The sequence below is a fragment of the Tenrec ecaudatus genome, chromosome 2 (assembly GCF_050624435.1).
Source record: "Tenrec ecaudatus isolate mTenEca1 chromosome 2, mTenEca1.hap1, whole genome shotgun sequence".
NCBI classification, from domain to species: Eukaryota; Metazoa; Chordata; class Mammalia; order Afrosoricida; family Tenrecidae; genus Tenrec; species Tenrec ecaudatus.
This window is the reverse complement of record NC_134531.1, coordinates 86,953,513-86,976,204: the sequence shown is the minus strand read 5'-3', so window position 1 is coordinate 86,976,204 and position 22,692 is coordinate 86,953,513. Positions and strand designations below refer to the sequence as shown.

Sequence of the window (22,692 nt, the reverse complement as noted above, 5' to 3'; positions counted from 1 at the left end):
TCTTGTGTGGTATTTACAAAAATAGCAAAGTACTGTGAAAGGGTAAACAAACAAACAACACCCCACTGTCATCACGTCTACATTGCCTCATGGTAGCCCCGTAGATTAGAGACTAGAACTGCGCTTAGCATTTTCTTGGCTGGAATCTGTGTGGAAACAAATCAACAGGCCATTGTTCCATTATCCTTCTGGGTATGTTGGTACTGCCAAACCTACAGTTAGTAGTAAGGGTAAACCAGAAGTCCTGGTGGCTTATTAGTACACAATGAGCTCCTAATGATGTGTTCCATGTTGGAAACCCACCAGTGACTCTGAGGGATAAAGATGAGGTGTTTATTCCTATAAAGATTTAAAGTCTCAGAAACCCAAGTGGGCAGGTCTACCCTATCTTTTAAAGGTCACCGTGAGTCAGAACGGATTTGCTAGCGAGTCGTAGTTTAAGGGCAAACCAATCAGCAAACGGCTGATCTTGCAGCTAGCCATCTAGAGCGAGGTAGCCTATTTAAATTGAGGTCAGAAAAAGCCCACTGTAAGAAAGTGCCTTTTCAAGCTGAGTGATAAAAGTTTAATCCGTTGGGCAGGTAACAACCTCCCAGAAGGAATATTGGTAATGACCCCTCAGGAAGGAAGTAACGTGGCTGAGCAGCTGAAGAAAAACCAGTAAAATCTGTAACTGGTGTCTGACCTTAGAAAGATAAGAGATTAGAGACTAGGCAGGTCCTCTTAAATTCTACATAACTACCCCAAAATTATAAAATTAATCCTAAAATGCGACCAAGATTTGAGTGCAAATCTTTCAGAAAATTCATGCTTTTCTAATTTGTCATGTTGCATCCAGTGTAACAGAAAATCTAAGAGCATGGTTTTTAGAGTGACGGAAGCCTTCTGTGGTCCCAGTTTTGCTAATTAACTGACTATCTGATCTCTAGCAAGTTATTTAACTCCTTTGAGCCTCAGTTCCCTCATGGGTAGAATTGAGAATTTAAAAATAGTACCCATTTCATTAGGTCGTTGAGATAATTATGAGGCAATAAATACAAAGTTCCTACCACCTAAGAAGTGCTCAATAATTTTACTTATTAACTATTCCTAATCATGTTTCTTGAACTATTAGCTGTTAAACTTATTAAGGTTTCCATTAAAGTAACTGCTGAATATATAAAACACACTGTCTGATGAATGGGGCCTGACCCTTCATTTCATTGAAAGTGCATGGGGAGATGAATGGAGTGGAACAGAGGAGAGCAGGAACACAAAGGATCTTTCAGAAGCCAGGAGCAGGGCTAGAGAAAAAATACCACCAGGTGAGCCCGCTGCTGACAGGACGGCTAGTGGACAGGGAGAACCCATGGCACAGGACATTTACAGGCCAGAGCGCCTAACAAGGGTGGGGAGAAGGGATCTTCTAAATTCTATGATGTGAGGACTTATCTTCAAAATGTGTACTGACCAACTTATGTTGAACTAAGCACCATTTTATCACACGATTTCTCGTTTAGTGTAACGCTATCATTTTAATCTATCTGTATTTTTTCATTTTTTTACCCCATGAATACCTTCACCGATTAAATAACTGTAATCTGACACTTTCAGATAGTATATTTTAATTATGCTCATGAAACAGCCTTATTGATAAATGAGTTCTGTTCTTATTGACTATTTTTATAAACAATATACTTAGAAATCTGCTGTTTCTGTTATTTTAATTAGAAAGAAGTAGAAAAATTAAGCATAATTAGTCTACATGTTTTTAAATATTTCAACTTTTCTACTCTGAAAAAGGATAAGAGAGATAAACTAAAAAAAATCGTCTGACTTGTTAAATACCAATATTTAATTAGCAATAAGCAGGGGGAAAAAACTTGCAAAAGAAGGCAGGACCTCAAATATAGAAAGTAAAACAAGAATGATTTGTAATTATTGCCTTAAGTTCTTTTTTGTCCACCAAGTATGGAATGTTAATAGTTTTTAACCCAAACCAAAATTTTATGTAGTTGTCAGTTCAATAATTGAAGCACAAAATAAAGACAATAAGCAACACAGTCCAGTTAATAGAGGTCCCTTGTGACTGAAATAAATTCAGAATTCAGAATAGTCAAATTGTAAAAACTTTTACTGTTCTTTCATGTTTCTATCACATTTTCTTTATATGACTTAGAGATTATTTTAAAGAAATAAGGAAAAATGAAATAAGCACAGTTCTTTTCAGTGTGGATGCGGCCTCCAACAATTTCTACATATTGATCCCTTTAAGTAAAATATGATATATTTTAAAGTACACTGAAAAAAGATTTAAAGAAATGCATGATTCCCACCATGACTCTTTTAAAAAACGTTTTCCTGACTTCTTTTATTTCTTGTTTATCCACTCCTTTAGGGTCTTCCGAAATATTCAGAATATTAGTAAATAAAGGACTTCTAAATTAGGGGGAGGAGGTTACATCATAACTGCCTAATATAAAATTCATTTGAATTGAGATAGAATTGCTTTTTAAAATGCTAAATAATTTAGACATGCATGCCACTGTTGCTAAATACCATTGAGTTGGCTCTGGCTCATGGTGACCCTGTGTGTGACAGGCCCTGCACCATCCTCCCAGTCAGTCGTTGCTGTGCCATGCAGGAGGCCATTGTGGCAGCCACTGTGCCAGGCCTTTCCTCGAAGCTCTTTCTCTTTTGTTGAGCTGCTGCTTCTAAGCAGGATGTCTTTCTCCATGGACTGGATGTTCCCAATAACACATCCACAGCACGTGAGACGAAGTCTTGACTTTCTTCTTTCTAAGGAGCCTCCTGATTGTACTTTGTCCAAGACAGATATGTGGGTGCTTCTGGCAGTCCATAATCTATTCAATATTCTAAGCCAACACCATATTTTAACTGCATCGGCTTTTCTTAAGCCTTCTTCACCCATTCTGCAACTTTTGCATGAGTATGAAGTGACCAAAAAGACCAAGATTTGGATCTGGCGTACCTTAGCCCTCAAAGTGACATCTTTGGTCATTAACACTTTGGTTATTAACTCTGGTACAAGAGAGTCTCTTGTACTAGATCTGCCCAATTAGAATTGCCTGTTCATTTAGAAATGTAAATTAATTGCTTCAAGAGAATAACATGGAATGGGAACTGTAAGTTATGAAACAGTGATCCAGACCCGCTGTGAGTATGCACACCTTTGGCCATCTCCCCATCCAGATTCCCTGCCTTGTCGATGACTTGCCCGCGTGTCAAGCAAGCTCACTTTATTTGATAGGAAGCTTCATCTTTACTACTTCAGAAGAGTAATCTCTATTAATCAGAGTATCTGGAACTTTATTTCAGATGAAGTGAATAAAATGCCTATTAGTGCAAAAGTGTTTCTACCTCTAAATCTAAAATAAGCTTGCAAATACCTCATAATGGTGATTATTATGCCTTTCCTTTTCAGTATCATAGCTGACCTGCTTTAAAATCATATTAAAATTTTTATTAAACTCATTTTACATATATAAAATTAGGGCATGTTATAGTAATATATTAGTGCATAGTATATCTTAGCATTGCGTTAGCAGCAATATTGATGCGTAATGCGGATGCCTGCTTAAAGGTACCCATCCATGTAAGTTGAACAACTTTTTTATTAATCATAAAATTTCCAAGGGTAGAAGTTTTTTTTTCTTCAAAGAATTGGAATTACTGGTTATTGAAGAAATTGAAAATTAAAACCAGAAGGGGAAAATGGCATAAGATATCTTCCATGAATTTCCAGATCAAAGAAATCAATACCCAAGTACTGAGAGGTGCATTTAACAGTTACGGCACCAGGCCGTTCATTTCTATTCCATTCCTAATAATTTAAAAGCAACTGGAAAATGCCCTCCCTGTTACAGAGTCAAATCTTGTCAATAGTGCATCATGCACAACATGTCCTATATAATGTGTAACCTTTTATATTATATCAGCTAGGTCTGTCTCTTTGCTGCCAGAGAGGTATTGTCCTGACAGCCAGAAAATCCATCTGTTAGCTTTCCGTTGGTAGGAAATCCAAGAGACCATAATTTTCACAAGGCAAAGGATAACTAGCTCCTCTAGACTTCAATTACTGCTTTACCTATTGAAAAAATAAACTCTTTCCTGAACTTCAGGGCTGGCTTCAAGTTGTTTTTCTCCCTCTTGGTTGCATTCCTGATTGCTGCATCTCCTACAATTTCTATTTCAAAGTGTAACTATTTTTTAAAACTCCTGACAACTTTTATTAAGTGTATTTCAGTCGCTTAATGTAGAAAGGTACCATTGGTAGGCCCCTCCCCCCCGAGTGCATGCACACCCCATTTGGTTTGCTACAAGTCACCTCTTGCTCTGCAGATGCACAAGCCATGTGTGACATTGTATTACTGAGAAACCAACACCAAAAATATTAGCATTATAAATAGACCAGTAAACCAAGAGGTTTCTTCTAAACTGTAGGTTAAAGACCATCTTGCTAATAGCCTCAGAAGCCATGTCCTTTTCACTCTTGACTTCCTGTGACATTAAAATGTATTCGAGATGAGCGCCTTTTCTTCAAAAATTCTTGTGATCGACGCATTTCTTAGCGTTCATATCCTAGCACGCTTTTAGTGAAGACAACGTGGACATGTTTTTTTTAATTCCAAGAATAGTGGCATTGGTACAAAAATCAATCGCATAATTAAGTTGAAGTAAATTCAAATTCCTTAATACGCGATGTGTACGGGTGGTTCTTTTCAAATATGTTGGGCCGCTATTTAATAGGAAGAAAAGAACCAAGCAAAATGTTTGGAAGCTTGACATTTAATTTCGAATTGGAACAGTTTAGCTTCAGAAATCACTAACATTTAAATAACATTTCAACAAATGTAACTGTTTGGAAACTACAACAGAGACAGCCTCCTGCCTTCTGTCTTGCGGGATTGATTTGGAAGGCCCTGAGGGAGAAAATATTGGAGTGAGGAGGTAAAACTGAACCCATTGTGGAAAGGAAGAAGTTACACTCTTCCTGTTATGATAGGAAGCGTAGACAAATGTGCTTCCTGAGCATTTGCTCAGCAGGGAATGAAGTATTCTTTGACCTTTACCTTAGGTACATTTTAGCTTTGTTGAACTAGTAAACATGTTTTGCCCCCAAAATCTTCGCCGAGTTGATTTCTTTCATCTCAGACACAAATGACATATTTTATGTTTCTGGGGCATAGAAGGACCAGAACGTTTATTTCATGGTCTATGACTAACTGGCTTTAGGAAGTGAATTAGCCTTTTAACAAACCAAGCATCCCTGCAAAGCACATTACAAAAAAACGAACACACTTAAAGCATGTTTTGTCACTGTCTCCGCATTTTAATCTCCAGAACATTTTCTTGGCTTCAAAAACAGGTCACGATAAAATCGTTTAAATCCTAACAAATCTAATAATTTACACCCTCCTCGTTCCCTCTTCTCTTAGAGACAAATACATCATCAGAAGTCAGCTGTGAAAGAATTTCAAAACCCAGATTCTGTGAGCTGGCCAATAAACACTGAAGGTTATTAATATTCATTAATTTATTCAATTGTGGTCTAACCCAATGTTTATTATTTTTCCCCTCAAAATAGTATGCAAGGCTCAAGAGTTCCCATTTCACGTAGGGGGCAGGGGTGCTGATTTCAGGTGAGGTGTGCAGAGAGCCCTAACCCCCAGGCTCCAGCCCCTTTATTTCAAGGCTTTTATCATGGCAGGAATCTTTGGAAGGACTATTTGGAGACCCCGCTCTTTAGAAATGTGACCACATTTCAGCCAAATCGAGGCTCAGTTGGCTTGAGGCGAATGAGGACAATGGTGCTCTTTGCAGCAGAGCACACTGCTGTCTCATCCTCCCAAGTCATGCTGGAGGGCTGCAGGCACATGGGAGCAGTCTGCTCCTCTTCACAGAGCCTGACATTTAGGATGGCGGCCCCTCATTGTATAAAGGGGCGCTTGTCTAGAACACAAGTCGGCAGGAGCATTGCCTCCTCCCACCCCGAGGAATCGTCAAGCCTAAAGCCCACAAGCCCTTTAATGACAGACTGAATTAAACAAAATAAAACTGAAGAGGAATAGTTTAGAACAGTTGTCCCATTACTTACTGTCAGGAACAAGACTTGGGGGGTGGGGGGAGCATTTAACCGGCCATTTCCTTTTTTTTTCTTTTTTCTTCTCAATTAAAGATTGTCGCTGCAGACTCTTGACTCCATCGCCAGCCCTTTAAACACATAGGGGGACCTCGTGGCACATGGATTACAGAGTACATTTGTGTCTAACTGCCCATCTGGTCACTCATTTGTCATCCGTTTCTTACTAAACTAGGTCAGGGATGAGGAGGGGATCTAAACTATTTTTTATAGAAATAGGGTTGTATTAATCAGGATATGATTTGAAAGGGGGGGGAATTCTCAAAGCTCTGAAATGGCAAGTTAGCTGGCTGTCGTAGTCGCAGACACACTCTAAAACAAAGAAACGTTTATTACTTTGTGAGTTAAAAAGGAGGGGCCCTAGCATGTTCTCTCTCATTGAAGAGAGCATGGTTCAGTGAAGATTAAAAACAAAAAAATCGTCTGGCTACTGAAAGAAGTCTTGGGGACCCATCGGAAGACTGAGTGCTGCTTCACTTCAGTGAGAGTGAGACTTCCTCGTGGACATCTGCAGCTTTTTGGCATTAGGTTTAAGTGATTCTGATTTGCGTGGGCCGCTGTTGCTTCCAACGTTGTTTCGGTCCGCCCCCCCCCCCTTTTCTTGTTTTCTATTACTCCAAACCTTTTTCCTGTAGGATGCAGGGCCTCAAACAGTTCATAAAGCACTTGAAGTTCTTCTGAGGTGCCTTTATGAATGACTGGGCCTGGGCCTGGGAGGGGCGACCGGAGCAGGGGCACGTGTGAAGTGGAGCCTCATTATGAAATGCCCTTTTCCTTACACGGTCCTCAGACTGATTTCCCTGCCCCTTAAAAAATGAGACAGGACTGGTTCTCTGTTTTTAGAACCCGCTATTTACAGTGCCTGCATTTAAATCATAGGCCCACCTTTATATATATCTGTGTATTCTGACTGTAAGCAGACCTGTATTTGCTACAAACCAAAATACTTCTCATTTTGTTAAATTTAAACAAACATCATAAATATAGCACCGGTCTGTGCCCACTAGGGCACACATGTGGTTCTCCCTGGCGTTAGTGGGAACAGCTCAAGTGTCTGAGGGCAGGGCTTGCTCCAGAGTCCACACAAAAGTAGCCTTGGGTTCCACTGAAACCTAGAAGCCAACTTCTTCTCAATTTTAGAACGATCTTACTGCTTCATCCTAGTAGGAAGCTGTCCTTACATTAATTAATATGTTGTACCCCTCTCGGGTTGGCCTCCTCAGACTTTCTGAAGTGGTTTTGTTTTGTTTTAACTGTGGTAACGCTGTATGAGCGGGCTGCAAAAGGCTCGTGGAATTGGGGAATAAAAAGCTAATGGGATTTTTCCAGGAACTTTTGAAGCCCCGTCCTTTGTCACAGGACACTTGACACCACGGCAGTCTTCCCATGTACAATTCAGTGACACTAGGCCTAGTCATCACTTGGTTCAAGCATCACCCTTATCTGTTCCCAAATTATCCCTCACAAACGGTCAGCATCACCCAAGCCTTCCTACGATTCCTCATGTCACTTCACAAACTCCCATACCTGCAGGTTGCTCATGGAGCAGCCATCTGGGTGCACGCTGTATTTAACTGTAGTCTGTGAAGTACCCCGTTATCTATGTAGTCTGTTTGTAGTTCAGTCAGGGACTAGTTTTGTGACCTTGGATTAGGCAATTCATGTCTTTGTTTATAGTATCCATCTGAGAAATGGGGATGATAAACTGTCCCCAAATAATGACTTCAAAGAGATGCCGTCTTGTGGAGAGAGATAACGTATAGTCTTTGAACTTCTCTGAAAGAAACAGTCACCAAATAAAGTCAACACTGATCCAACACAGAATTATAAGAAATATGCTCCATTTTCCTAACAAACCTGTACAGACACACACACAAACTCAGAAACTGAGTCAGTCCAGTTTTGCGCCTGCTCGATTTTACCAGATGTAAGATTTTCCTGTAAATTAAAAATGCCAAAGGGAAAAGAAAAAACTATGCAATATTTCCCTGGTAGCAAAATTTTTCAAAGTAAAATCTGAATATACAAAGAAGTATATTTTCAGCTATTTCTGTTGTATTCCAAGAAAGTGCATCATTCCTTCATCCATCTGTCCGTCCCTTAATTCATCAAACGTTCACCCAAGTATTCGGGTTCCAATGCTGAACGGGCAGAGCACTTGCTAGCAAAGAAAGCCCGAAGTCGACTGGAAAGAGAGCCCTTTATTTCTTGATCTAAATCCTTAATTGTGAAGCAAGTGAAAGTTTGCAGAGTAGATTAGTTTTCCATTCAGTTCATGTGCATTTTGTCTCATCTTGTTAATTTAAATACCTACAATGTACTATCATTTATTCCACCCCCTCTCTGTGTTTCCCGATCTCCATTCTTTCTCCTTTCCTAACCCTTCAGGACTTTATCCCTGCGTAAATGCTTTCCTCTGGGTGGCAAATGTCATTTTAATGTTATTTTGTTCTCATTGTAGACTTTTCTATGTTTGTCTGAAAATTGAGCTGAAGGGTGAGTTCATTTCCAGGTCTGAAGGCCATGGTCTCGGGGGTAGAGGTAGGGGGCGGGTGTTCTACTAGTCTCGATCTGACCCATCAGCCTGGTCTTTGCCCAGATTTGTGAGGGACTTTTGGTGTGATCCCTTTCAGAAAAGTTGGTATAGTCACTGGGCATCCTCCAGTTCTGGTCTCAGGTTTGGGCAGACCCAGATTTACATGGTCCATGAATCCGTTAGATGAAGTGATTCCGTGCGTCTTGGATGTTCTGTACCTTTCTTTTTTGGGGACTAGGAGAGACCAATAGGTCTCTTAGCTGCTCACAAACCCTGGCGGTTGCGGTGGCTAATCACCAACGTAGGATGGATGTAACGGTCTTCTTTACGGAGCTCTCTGCCAGTTGATGTGGCTGTCCCCGCAAGACCATGGTCCTGAGCCCATGCCCAGAAACTCTTTAATCTAGACAAAAGCACAAAATGAAGGGGACAGGCCCTTACAGACAAGACAGCCTTGCCCTTCTGTAACAAGGAACGCATCAGGAGAACGTTACTACTTTTCACAGTCAAAAGGGCACTTATATTTGATTTGTGTTTCTTAGTTCCACCCTCATACAGTTCTGTATGACAATCATTACACCCATTTTGCAGGGCAAGAAACTGAGGCTCAACTAAGTTAAGCAATTTTCCAAAGGGCTCATTGTTTACAAATGGCAGCGTCTAGACTTGATTTTCAAGTCTTTGCACCGCCAAAAACAAGTAACGGAGCCCACTGCCTTGAGTCATTACCGACCCTTTCAGAAATGGAAGAATTGCCCCGTTGTGTTTCCAGGGCCGTGCATATGTATAGAAGCAGACTGCCGAATTTTCTCTCATGGTGGGTTTGAACCACTGACCTTTTGGTTAACAGCTGACCACTACTAACAGGGCCTCTCTTCTATCCCACACTACCCAGTAATGATGCCTATGTAACATTACTTTAAAAATATTTTAATAGCATGAATTCTCCACCTTATCAACCCATGTTATTTTTTCTGTACATTTTCATCACCGTACATGTTTTCCTCTCAAATTCATTGCCGTATTTCCTAACTCCTCCATCAATAAAATTAAATGGAATTTCCATATTCCATTTTGTTACTTAGGATGTGAACACTAGAGGCTATTTATGCGATAGAGTAAACAAAACATTGTACTGCATGGAACCTCAGAAACGGCTGTCTTTTAAAGCCATGTCATCCTTCACATGTACTTAGCTCGCTACCTAAAATGTCTTTGCTCACTAGCTTTTTACTCTCATCCTGGGCAATCTGCAGGAAACCTTTAGAGCTCCGCTCTGACTTCTGTCGGATTCAGGAATACCGCCGGCACCTTCCTTGGCACTCCGCTCTGCTGGCACAGATCCAGGAGTGAGCCGCTTCCGGCTTGCTCAGCTCAGGGCCGCCCTTGCCGTTCTCATGGCTTGATTTCCTCTTTTCAGTGTTGTTTTCTAATCTCTCTCCTGGAAACAACATCTGCCTCTTCACAGGAGCACAACTCTGCAGCACTTGAAGGTGCTTGACATTTTTTTAAAGCCTGGGTTGCGTCTGTCCTGGAATCTGTCAGTGGTTCCTTACTAAAATGGCTCTGCAAACGCTTCGTCAGTCGGTCTTCTGTCCAGAGATGCTCTGACTTGCCCAGGGCCTTCTTTCCATGTACTTTTCAGATGGCAGACCATAGCGAAGGTGTTACTGATTAACAAAGAGATTAACAAGATAACTCCTTCCCTCTTTGGAACACTAGCACTTTAGATTCTTTCCGCCACTCCCCCCACAAAAAAAATCCTATCATCCATTTTTCTTCAACCTGACACTGTGAACCAATGATCTGTTGATAAGATTTTTGTTTGTTTTTGCTTTTGATATGAATGCAAACAGCAAAATCACTGGCTCTGCTTGGTGTGGACTAGGCTCTGCTAACCAGAAGGTCGGTGGGTCAAACCCACCTATTGCTCTGCTAACCAGAAGGTCGGTGGGTCAAACCCACCTATTGCTCTGTGGGAGGAGGAGACTGCTCCCATAAAGATTCACCGTGTCTTAGGGTCTCCATGAGCCAGAATCAGCTCTGTGACAGTAAGCGTGGTTTTTGTTTCATTTTAGGAGCTGTGACTGGCTTTCTTGTCTGAGGAATATCGACGCTACTGTCTGTTAGTTCAGGAGCCCTGGTGGTGTCATGGGTTGCTTGCTAGGCTGCTGATGGAAAGGTCAACAGTTCTAACACAGAAGGATGGGCCTTGCTGCTCCCATAAAGAGTTACCCCTTCCGAAACTCGTAAGGGCAGTTCTGTTCTGCCTTATAAGGTTGCCACGAGTCACAGTCAACTTGATGGCGTTGTTTGGTTTTTAAGTTACCCGTTTGGTCAGCTGTGTCACTCAAATTTATGTAACATGCAAATAAAACAAGCCTGGTTTTTATACTGATCTTTATCGAAATCATTCATCAAAGTGGCAGTGCCTGGGACAAGGAAAGTTACTGAACGCCTGCCACGTCACTAGAAATTTTTGTTAAACTTAATACCGACCGATTAACCCAGTCTCATTAGCTGCATTTAAATAATCTAACATGTATATGTCTCAAATGTGTAATGTAGTGTGAGGATTCGATATATTCTTTGAAAATCTGAACTCTTTTGAAAGTCCAATAATTTTTTTGCTCAGTGAATGCAGGCTTCTTGGACCCTTTAAATCCTGCCCTTTCTCCCTGTATCCTGTGGTTGTAAAATTAATCTTCTATCTTCAGACTCCTCCATCCTTCATGATGAGTCATTCACTCAAAGAATAAAGGCCACTTTTTTTCTCTGAATGTATTGAAATATTTTTTCCCTGAAGTCTAGAATTTTATACAAGGGGGCTTCAAAAAGTCTGGGGAAATTTTTCATTGTCTTTTAAATCCAGTTTTCCGTGGACTTTGGAAGTCCCCTCGTGCGCATACACGTGTCTCCCGGTGTTCTCTTTGCGCCGCCCTTACAAACATCAGGACGCCATAACTAGTTCTCTGTAGACACTGATCACTAGCACCTTGCACTTCTCGGTTTCTAAACGAAAGAGATGGAGAGACCAGAATCTCTTATTTTTTAAAAGCTGAAATTGTCCCCCAAAAGGCAAGCTTTTTAAAAAATAGTATCTACTTTTAGCAGCAAATTACATTGAGACATTCAGATGTTAGAGTATTTCCCTTCCATGAAAGTTCTTTCTGTGTCTACTGCTCAGAAGCTACGTGAAGCTTGAGATGAGGCTGAAGACTGGAAAACCAGCAGGAGAGGCCAGTTCATAAACAGCCTCAGCCTCTGTTAATAATGGAACGCGCTTTAGAATTGAGGCTTGTAAAAATGCAATAGGCCTGCAGTGAGGTGCGATGCATTTTATCTGAATGTGTCAGTGAAAGCATGATGGAAGTTAGCGAAGTAAAACCTCAAAACATGATGAGCACAGCAGCCCAGCCAGCCAGTACTCAGCAGTGGGTGGAAACACATACCCAGTGTCGGAGGGTTCGTTTCCTAGTCCTCTGGACTGGATAAGCATCGGACAGTAATTTTCATCCTTAAAGAAGAAGTTGATCAAAAATCAGTTACTGAATTCATTCAACTCTCTAAATAAAAATACAGTTTCAGGGCATTAGGTAATACTGGAAATATAACTATATTTAAAAATAAAATTATCTTTAAGCATGAGGAAATTAAATTACTTCTCTTATTTGGTCATGGAGACATACATGTAATAAGATGTACACCTAATACGAATAGCTTATTTAGAGAGTACTCAATAAATATCATTTAGCAAAATATTTAATATGAGAAAATGTTTAGTAAGCCTTGATTGCATCTTGGTTTACGGTTTTCATTAAGTAGTTGTCTGAATGTCTTCAAAACCGAATTGTCTGCAGATGCAGTTAGTGAATGTACCTTCTCTCTTCAAATTCTTATTTCCGTGTCTGACTCACACTTTGTAAGATGTAGAACAGTTGTCAACATAAGATAAATAATGCCTGCCCTCTGCTAGGATTTAAAATGCAGGCCTATTATAAAGACTAAAACTGAAACATCTTCATATAGCGCCATTATTATATTTGGGAATCTTCAAAGATTGAAGCAGTAAAGAAAGAAAGCGGTCAGTGTTTATTAAGAGTAATTTTCCTTTCCGTACATGTTTCACATAAAAAAATCTTCTCAATCTGAAAACTAAATGTCAAATTGTAGCACCCACTTAAATAATATTGGCTTATTCTCTTCTGATGCACTCTGATTGATGTAAACACTAAAAAATAGCATCTTTTCACCTAAATTACTGTACAAACAGATTTTCATCTCACCTGAGGTTCAAAATGTGTTATTGAAATAGAAATATGGACTTGTCCCCATTACAAAGTATTGTCAAGTTATAAAAAATGTAATCAGTACACTGCATTATTATATTTAAGTATAAAAGCTCTGAATTGCAATCTTTGTCATTGAGTGGCATATTTTAAATGAAGAGCAATATCCCAGGTCTCCATAGAAAGCTTAATGCTTAAAAACAATTTTATCTAACGATGAACAATGAGGGAAAAAGCATTATAAAATACATTTTGAATATGCTACAAAGAATATGAACATAATACAGAATTAAATTTAGAGCAATTAAGAGTAGATTTTGAAGATTTCTCTTAAATGCTTTCATATAGTCATCATCATTTCAGTTTGCAGTTTTAATGAGAAGAAGCCCGGGCACAGACTTTTGTGGCGGGTGTTATTAAATACATACGCATTACCGAGCGGCCGGTTCAGCGGCCCGAAAGTTGAGGAGCGTCTAAAGTACACACAGCCCGTGGCTTTCATGATATTTCTGTGCTGAAATGAACTTTGATGGCGAGTGTTGTAACGTGCGAAATTCTGAGGTTGGAGCACAACAGAAACCATACTGTATTGAGACATCCCACCTACAGTTTGTGGTTATGCAGTCTGATTCGGAGTGGTTTGAGTTACATGAAAGTATTTTGGGTCGATGCTTTCTACATTGAGTGTATTCTGTGACCTGTTTCACTAACTAAAATACCAATGCGCAGGTATATTCACACATAAATTGTGTCTAAAACGTCTATTAGAAGCTACATAGATCCGTATAAAGAAATTTGTATAAATTTCTGTGTAAATATTATATACTTCTTTATTCACTCCAGAAAATATCATTTTAATTTAGATCATTGTGACTCGTGTGAGTGAACCAGCGTGTTAAAGGCTTTTGAAGTAGTATACAAATGGAGCTCTATATTCAAATATGAAAACAAATATCAGCCATGTTTGATCAGACGCACTTTAATAAGATAATCAATAAGCATAAAACAGAAAGTGAGACATTGGCGATTATTACAAAGAAAAATTGCCCGACTTGAAATGGAGTGGTTATTGACAAGTCAGCGCAGGCTGTTGACTGTCCAAATGCTATCGTTTTCAAAAGACGGTCGTTGAGGATTCCCCGGCTCAACATTATCTATCAACAGCGGTGACAGCTTCAAGCTCCCTCAATTCGCAAACTCTTCAAGCCACCAAGACAGACCGATTTGCCTAGTTCTTCATTTTCTGTAAGTCAACTAAGAAAGGGAAGGGAGAATATGATATATTGGGCATCTACTTTAAATTAAGCCCTAGGCTTGATCAGGTACATACATTATTTTATACAGCCCTTTGGGCAACATTAAAAATAGAAATTAGCTTCATTTTACAGATAAAAACTTAAACTGAGAGACAAAGTGAATTTCTCAGGACTGTGGTTAAGCAGTCGGAAGCTAACCACAAGATTGTTGGTTCAAACTCACCAGACACGTCAGGGGAGAATGAGGCGGCCATCTGCTTCCCCGAAGACTCGCCTTAGACCCCCAGTCTGTCCTGTAGGGATTGATGAGTCAGCGTAAACTCGAAGGGAAAGGGTTTATTTTTTTCAGTTTCATCGATAACAGTTTCAGTACCCCACTCAAAGGGCCTCTGAGTCCAAATCCTTTGTTCTGAATTCTCTACCATGCTGCTTTCAATGCCAATTAATTCTAAAATAATGTCATTATTGCTAAGTAAATTACGCAGTTACAGCTTTCTAAACTGCATGACTCAAATATATCCTGAAGAAAAGATACTGTATAGTTTTATAAAACATATAGCAACTTTAAGGGAGCCCTGCTGGTGTCGTGGTTACAGGTTAGGCTGTAATCTGCATGGTTAGCAGTTTGAAACCCACAGCAGATAGCTGGTCAGGAGAAAGACTGGGCTTTCTACTCCCGGAAACAATTATAGTCCCGGAAACCCAAGCGGGGGGGGGGGGGGGAGAGGGAGGGGGCAAGTTGTGAGTCCGCAATGACTCGATGGCAGTGAGTTTTGTTTTGCTTTGTTTTAATAGCAACTTTATAGTTCTAAAATTTTAACTTAGTACTTTTCCCTTATTCATTTTTTACCCCATTTCAAACCTTGATTGTGTGCCCTTCTGTGTCTCCTAGTTCAGGCACCGGGGCAGAATAAAATGCAGCAGTAAGCTAAACAAAATCACACGTGCCCTGATGGGGCATGCCAGGTAGCGGGCGAGGCATACATTAAGCAGATACTCACAAAAAATATACAATTATAATATATCTGGGAGCGTCTATTAAGGGAAAGAAAACAGAAGTAAAATTAGGAAAAGTAAGGCGGAATGAGTAGGTTGGGGGGTCGGGCTTTCCATCTGAAAGGAGTCAATGTTGACTCAAATGTCATAGTTTGGGGCCTGAGCTTATGAAGAGATGGGGATCCAGGAGGGAGCGTGTATCAGGGATCAAAGTGGTGCATTCAGAACTCGATTCCCAGGACGCTTAGAAAGACTTAAAACGAGGGGAAGTCCACTGGGTGTCCAAGCAAAGTTAAGGAGTGGGAATCTAGACTTCAGAGTTACATGCAGAGAGGCAGCATGTGAAACGGAGCCGGCCTCTGAAAGATGAGTTGTATTTGAAGGCAACTACAGAAAAAATTCAAAATACTCGCTATTTAAAATATTAAGTTCGTCGGCAAATTGGGTCCCACAAATGACAACATACTTCTATAGAACCCTTTGAAGTGTTTTACAAAAGGTAATAAACAAACATTCTGCTGTCAGGTGAAAGTTTAAAACAGCGGTTCTCAACCTGTGTGTTGTGACCCCTCTGGGGGTCGAAAGACCCTTTCACAGGGGTTCTCCCATTCATAAAAGTAGCAAAATTACAGTGATGAAGTAGCAACAAAAATAATTTTATGGTTTGGGGTCACCACACATGAGGAACTGTATGAAAGGGCCATGGCATGAGGAAGGTTGAGAACGACTGGCTTAAAAGGTTTCTGAATTTTCCATGTGTCAATATTCCTCATTTCCCAAAAGTGTTGGGCCACATCGGACATTTATTCTGCAGAGTGTTTCCTAGGAGTGGAGTCTACAGGAAACCCATGGGAAAACACTGGATTGTCACTGGCAGGTGTTAATGAAGAATGTTGGTGAATTCTGTTTCCTTGTCTTTCTTTCTTTCTGTGAGCACATTGGAGTGTCAAGCTAGAATTTAACCAAGAAATGTCTAAACGGAGAACAGTAAAATAGATATTTGCATCGGTAGGACTGGCAGGTCGGAAGTGTTCCAAGCTAGCGAGAGGAAGCCATTGAAGACCGTTCGCTGGGTGAACGGCAGTAGACAGCACGAGGCTTTGAAGACTGGGATGAGTTGAGCAGGGAGTGACTCCAGCCGGGGCATGAACTGGGCCAGCAAGCTGCTAGGCTGTCCAAGCATGAAGTGATAAAACACGAATGATAGAGCTCACGGGGAGATGTAAGGACAGTGTAAACCCGAGAAGCATTTGGAGAGAGGGACTTACGGGACTTGGTAAGAGATTAGATTAAAAGAAGGAAATGTCAACATGGACAATACAGTTTTAGGCCTGGGAGAACACAAGAGATACACGGAAGGATGAAGCCAAAACCGTAATCGTATTATGGCTAAACCACTTCCCAACGCCCTGCTGGATTTCTAGAAAACAGAACACAGCATTGTCTGAGCGCATAGTCATATCCCTTCAAGTGTTTTCAATTAAATGGCATGAGACTAAACAATTCTAAGATTCCTTTTGAACATGAACCTGAAATGTTAAGTTCATAATGCAACATCCAGTTGCCAGTTGGCCCCCACCCCCAATTGAAAAAAGAACAAACTCCAAATTCATAACTGAGAAAGGTGTTAACCATGCTCAAATTCCACTATATATATATATATTTTTTTTTTTCTAAAATGGCTGAAGGAAACAGGAACCAGTTGCCTGGGGATCTTCATTAAAATGCCCCACGTTAAATTGTGCTTTCACATTCAGCAACTAGCTAGAAATCACACATTTTCTAATTCTAAGGAGAAATTTGTTTTAGATTTATTTGCTTTCCTTGGAAATGTGTTAGTGCCCCCACGGCTCTGACAACTACAAGTCATTATTTTACAGAGGGGGAAAAAAGCACTGTAAAAAAATGGCATGCATACATTTCTTCTTCTTCTTCAAACCAAACCGACCCCCCGCCTGCCCTCTTCTTCCCAGGTGACATTTACGAAGAGGAAATTTGGGTTGATGAAGAAGGCGTACGAGCTGAGCGTGCTCTGCGACTGTGAGATCGCCCTGATCATCTTCAACAGCACCAACAAGCTGTTCCAGTACGCCAGCACCGACATGGACAAGGTGCTGCTCAAGTACACGGAGTACAACGAGCCGCACGAGAGCCGCACCAACTCGGACATCGTGGAGGTGAGCCCCCCACAGCCCACTGGCGTTTGGCCTCCCCCTACTCTCTTCAAGTGCACATGCACACATGTAACTTTCCGTAGGATGATCCTATTTCCTCAGGTGTATTAGGACCCCCGCTGATCTTCCACTGGTACACCATGCCTCTCGCTCCCTCTCAAGATGCAAATTGAAGTGATAGTTTAATAGGGAGATCATAGAAGCTGGTCTGTGATGGAAACCAAGTACCAGTGTCAGGTGAATTGATCTTGAGTGAGCATTGCCTACTGGTGTGACAACATGGTGGGAAACTGCGGTTAGGGACGGTTCACTACATTTTAGATCGCCTGTGATGGTTTTTGAAATTTAAAAAATAATTTCCATATCTAGTTTAAGGGGAAAATCTTTAAATATAAGCTCACCCAAACTTTTTAAACCTTTAACTTTTTATCTCATTTCTCTTTTTTTTTTTTTTCTAATGCACTCCTCCGAGTGCAAGGAGCCTTGGTGGTGTAGTGGGTTCCGTGTTGGGCTGCTAACCACAAGGTCAGCAGTTTGAAACCACCAGCAGCTCTGCAGGAGCATGATGAGGCTTCCTACCCCCATAAAGAGTTACAGTCTGGGAAACTCACGGAGGCAGTTCTGTCCTGTCCTGTTGGGTCCCTGTGACTTGGAATCAACTCAATGGCAGGAGGGTTTTTGTTTGTTTTTGTTTTTAGTGTGTTACTGCTGGGAGGGTGAAGACCGTTGTCCTAGAAATATTTTGCCAAAAAATTACATAACAGTGAAGCTGTTCATATACATAGAATGAGAAACAAAATGAATATGAATTTTTTAATATTTGTTCAAGTATTTTACTAATGTGAGATTTAGAACATCATTTTAATGCTACTAAAAATACACAAAATCCATGTTAAAATCATTTTTTAGACTTGTTAGCGTAAGTGATAATGCCATGCAGTTTTGGCTGACACTTTTTAAACCTTACCAACACGTGTCTGATTTACCTGCTATTGTCCTACAATCCCCTTTGTCAGCACTGACGACTAAGTGAGGAACAGAGGTTTAATGAGACCGGTCCCGCCGGCTGATTGGCATCACTTCCCTCTCACCTTCAGCTTTCCCAGATCAGGGATCATTCCAAACTAAAAGAAACTTAAGAAATGTTTGAAAAATGTGTGTCCGGGGTCAGTTATCCCCAGACTCTTTAGACCGGTTCCATACTATGCAAAACAAACAAACCCCAAAAAATCCTAGATCAAATTATTCTGCCTGCCACATCCATCATCCTTTTCACATTCTGTCTAAAACTAGTTCTCATTTTTGTGTGTTTCAGAAGTGTAGAGCTGACAAGTTTAGTTTTGCCTAATAAGGCCAACATCATTTCAGAGAAATAAGAATGATCATAGGTAGATGTGGTATACGTATGCTTAAAATACTTTCAGATTCCCTTTACCGTGCATCACTTTGGTGAACTCTCCTTTGAATTGTGTGCTTGTCTGGTTCTTTAAATTCAAGGTCACTGTTGAAACTTAACCTGCTATGTATTTCATCCGGTATTTAATCCACCTATGCCTGTAAACATAAAAATGCACAGACATGAATGTGAACATAGTCAGTTGATACTTATGTGTGTATGTGTGTGTGCGCACATAACATAAATCCTAAAAACAAAACATCTCTATCTTCAAAACTCCATATCATAAGGAAACCATTACAACAAAAGTTTTGGGGTGAAAAGAGAATTTTAATTAGAATTTGTTGTTAGACTTGAACTGTTCCAGCCCTTATATATGAAAAAAAAAAAAAGTCTTTCTTACAAGAAAGAGCGGAAACTCTAGAAAATGCCCCTTCTGAGGCATGCGTGTATATGTGTAGACATACACATATATATGACTGATTTAAAACTTCAAATGTTGTAGGAGAGTTTCATTGTCTTAGGCAGATGGCTATCAAAGAGCCATGACAAGAGCCAGAGGTCTCGCTTCTAAATCCTTGCTTTGCATCAGATGCCCACAAGGCAAGTTAGCTAACTCTTACCCACAATGCTCCAGACTTAACTTCTCCCATCTCAAAAAAAACAAAAAACAACAACAAAAAGAGTTTAACCTGAAAGCCCTTCCCAACATAATTCTCTGAAAAGCAAAACTTTTACAAAGGAACAGCACAGTATGTCTGAGAGGTGCGTTGGCTCCATTCAACTACCTGAATCACACTTTCCTCGCGTACTTGACTTCTCCGCACCTTACAAGCAACAGAGGTGAGAGCGAAAGAAGTGAGCCGGATGACATTTCATCACTCACACATGGAGCATTCTTCCAAGTGTGAATCATCTGAATCAGGATATTTGGGATACTTGTTGGGAGAGAGAGGACCTGAGTGGGAAACTGCATTTAAAACAGGTTTGCCCAGGAAGTTAGTAAGACTATAGCACCAGGAGAGAAAATGTGTTGGAGGCTTAAGAACCTGTGAGACATCAGGGACTTGAAGAATCCATCCTTAGAATGGATCTAACACGAAGCTGAGAGTTTGCGGTAGTTTACTACTCCTGGGTAAAATTTTAAATCCTATTTATTTTAATTTAATGGAATGCATTTAACTGAGTAAGTGTAATGAGGAGCATAATATGTTTCATGAAGGGTCATTAGTTTTATATTCCCCATTTGGACCATTACCCTCTCCTTAGCCCTCTAAAAACAGTTTACACATAAGGAAGGGGGGGGGTGAAGGAAATGGGGAGAGAAAGTGAGAAATAATAAGATTCCCAACATTTAGACTGAAATACAAATTTCTGGGCCCTACCGGAGTAATGTTACAGGGTCATAAGAAATTGTGCAGGCGCGTGGGTGTTGAAAAAGATTCCTTCTTTTAGCAAAAAAAAAAAAAAAAAAAAGCTCTGCGTAATTATCCTGTCTTTGCTTGATAATTAGCACTACTGTTACAATGGCACAAAGACTCACAACGGCGTAACAGACAGAGAAAGATTTTTTTTATTACATTATAATGCAGCATGAATATCTGTTTAGATACAATATATAAATATGCCAGATTTAGTAAATGTGTTACATTTTTAATCCATTGGTTAAAAAAAAAAAACCCAAAACAGGCATTGTATTAAAAGCACTTCCTTGGAAGGGAAGTCCATTTCACTTAACTCTGACATGTATACTACATAGTTCTTCAACATGCTGGCTTCTGATGCTGTTCAAACTCAGGAGGTTTTCTGGTGGCATTAATAAACTGCCTCCCTCATGACTGCCACTCTCTAGTTCCACACCTCACCTTCTGAGCTGCCTTCGACCCTAACAATTTCTGTCCCGGCTGTCCCTGGAAGAAGGGGTGCTTCACAGCTGGTGGCAGTCAGGGTGGCCTGGGGAATGCGGTTCTGGAAAAGAAGTCAAGCATTCGTATGACGGCTGTAAAATGTATATACAGACTTCAGCCAGAAACAATCAAGGACAAAGGAACAGGCTACCTCAAAATTGTAGAGCTACCAAAGTGAGGACAGAGGCCACACATTCATTCGAGCAGGTCGTGGGTTCTGAAGACCATGCCAGGTAATCTCTGGAGTAGCAGAATTCCCAGACAGATGACCACCATGTGCAGTACAGGGGCTTTCGCCGTAAAGCCCATTAGGGAGTGTCCTTGAGCACCCAGCCAGGAAGAGCCCTCTCACCCTCTGACTCAGAGGTGCTCCTCAGCTGCTGCCTGGTTGGGCCACAGTGGAGTGACTAAGCACAGCAAGGGAGTAAAGCCTGAGGCCCAGGCTGCCGCTCAGGAAATTCAAATGGGACTTACAACTCTTGAGAACTGTTTGATTCAGTAAAGAATTGTTGGCCTTTTACTTACTGAACTCTCTTTTGAACATGCAAGAATGGGTAAAAAATGCATGTACTTGTTTATTTACATGAATGATTGAGCTGTCACCTGAACCCTGTTTGGCTTTTGACCCATCCAAGAACTGTTGTCCCAGCAGATTGATTCTTTGCATCTTAATCGAGGCTGGAAGTGCGACTAGAAAGGCCTTAAAATGACATAGAACCTTTACGGGTTCACAGTGATCCTGCAGCTAACCGCGAACTATCTGCTCTTTTGCCAAAGGGCTTCAAAAAGTGTGTGGGAAAATTCATCTTTCCATTGGATTTTTCTATACACATTTTGAAGCCCCTTTGTACTAAACATACAGATATGCACACTTTGTTTTACGAGTGCAGTATAGAATATAGGCGCTCTGGAGGCACGGAGGGTTCTGCGTTGGGCTGCTAACCTCAAGGTGAGCGTTTTGAAACCACTAGCCCCTCTGCAAAGGAAAGATGAGGCGCTCTACTCTCGGAAAGAGTTCTCGTTTCAGAAACCCACAGGGGCAGTTCTGCCCTGTCCTCTAGGGTCACCGAGAGTCAGAATTGACCCGATGGCAGTGAAATTTGATATCTTTTTGAGGGGAGCCCTCTTAGTCCAATAGTGAAGCACTCAATTTCCAATGTGAAGAGAGGGACTTAAATTCATTGTGTTCGCATATTAACACGAAAAATTAACTTTGTAATTTCTGTAGTGCAAAATTTAAGAAGTACATGACAAGAGGAGGGAAGAACTGCTTGAGCCACTCAGTTTTAGAATTCAGATCATAAATATGTTTCCTGTGGGAGAGACACATTTGGAGGAAAGCATGTTTTTACCCCAACCCTATGACCACACCAAACCCACTGCCTTCAAAGTGAGTCTCATCCATTAGATTCGGACTCATGGCGACTGACTGAGCCCAGGGTTTCTCTACCGGAACAGAAAGCCCCATCTCTCTGCCTAGGAATGCTCAGAAGATTAAAACTGGCTATTTTATATTTACTTGAAGCAACGTGGGGCCCCTACTTAGCTTTATAATTATAAATTATTTTTTTCAGAAAAGCAGGACTATTCTCAGAGAAATAAAAACCCCTATTAAAAATCATTGTAAAATATAATTGGAACAGTTTTTATTGAAAATTCCTTATTAAACCTGCCTTGCCCTCCATTAGGCCAAATATGTCATTGTTTTCCAATAGCTAGTGTTAAAAAATGAACAAAAATTCATACATTTCATGGAAATTTAAGCTTTCAGTGCAGAAGTTCTCAAGAAAAAGAATAAAAAGAGTTATTTTGCTTTAAAAAAGAATTTTTCTGAATTTAAATGTTAATTGTGTATGTATCTATTGAAATACTTTTTTCTAGTAACTATAAATTGTATTTCTATTTATTGCTGTTTAAAAGAAAAAAATTAATCAAAAAATTTTCAATCTATTCATATTCCTCTTAACTATTCCACAATGCATTTTATATATCAAAT

General features: G+C 40.4%; 1 protein-coding gene across 6 annotated transcripts in view; it reads left to right on the top strand.

The window, feature by feature from the left end:
- Nucleotides 1-22,692, top strand: part of MEF2C (myocyte enhancer factor 2C) — a 169,167-nt gene that overhangs the window by 65,644 nt on the left and 80,831 nt on the right. For all 6 annotated transcript variants that reach the window (XM_075541263.1, XM_075541264.1, XM_075541267.1 and 3 more), the window contains exon 3: nt 17,193-17,396. In XM_075541263.1, the coding sequence (XP_075397378.1) occupies nt 17,193-17,396 (204 nt within the window). The remainder of the gene's footprint in view (nt 1-17,192; nt 17,397-22,692) is intronic.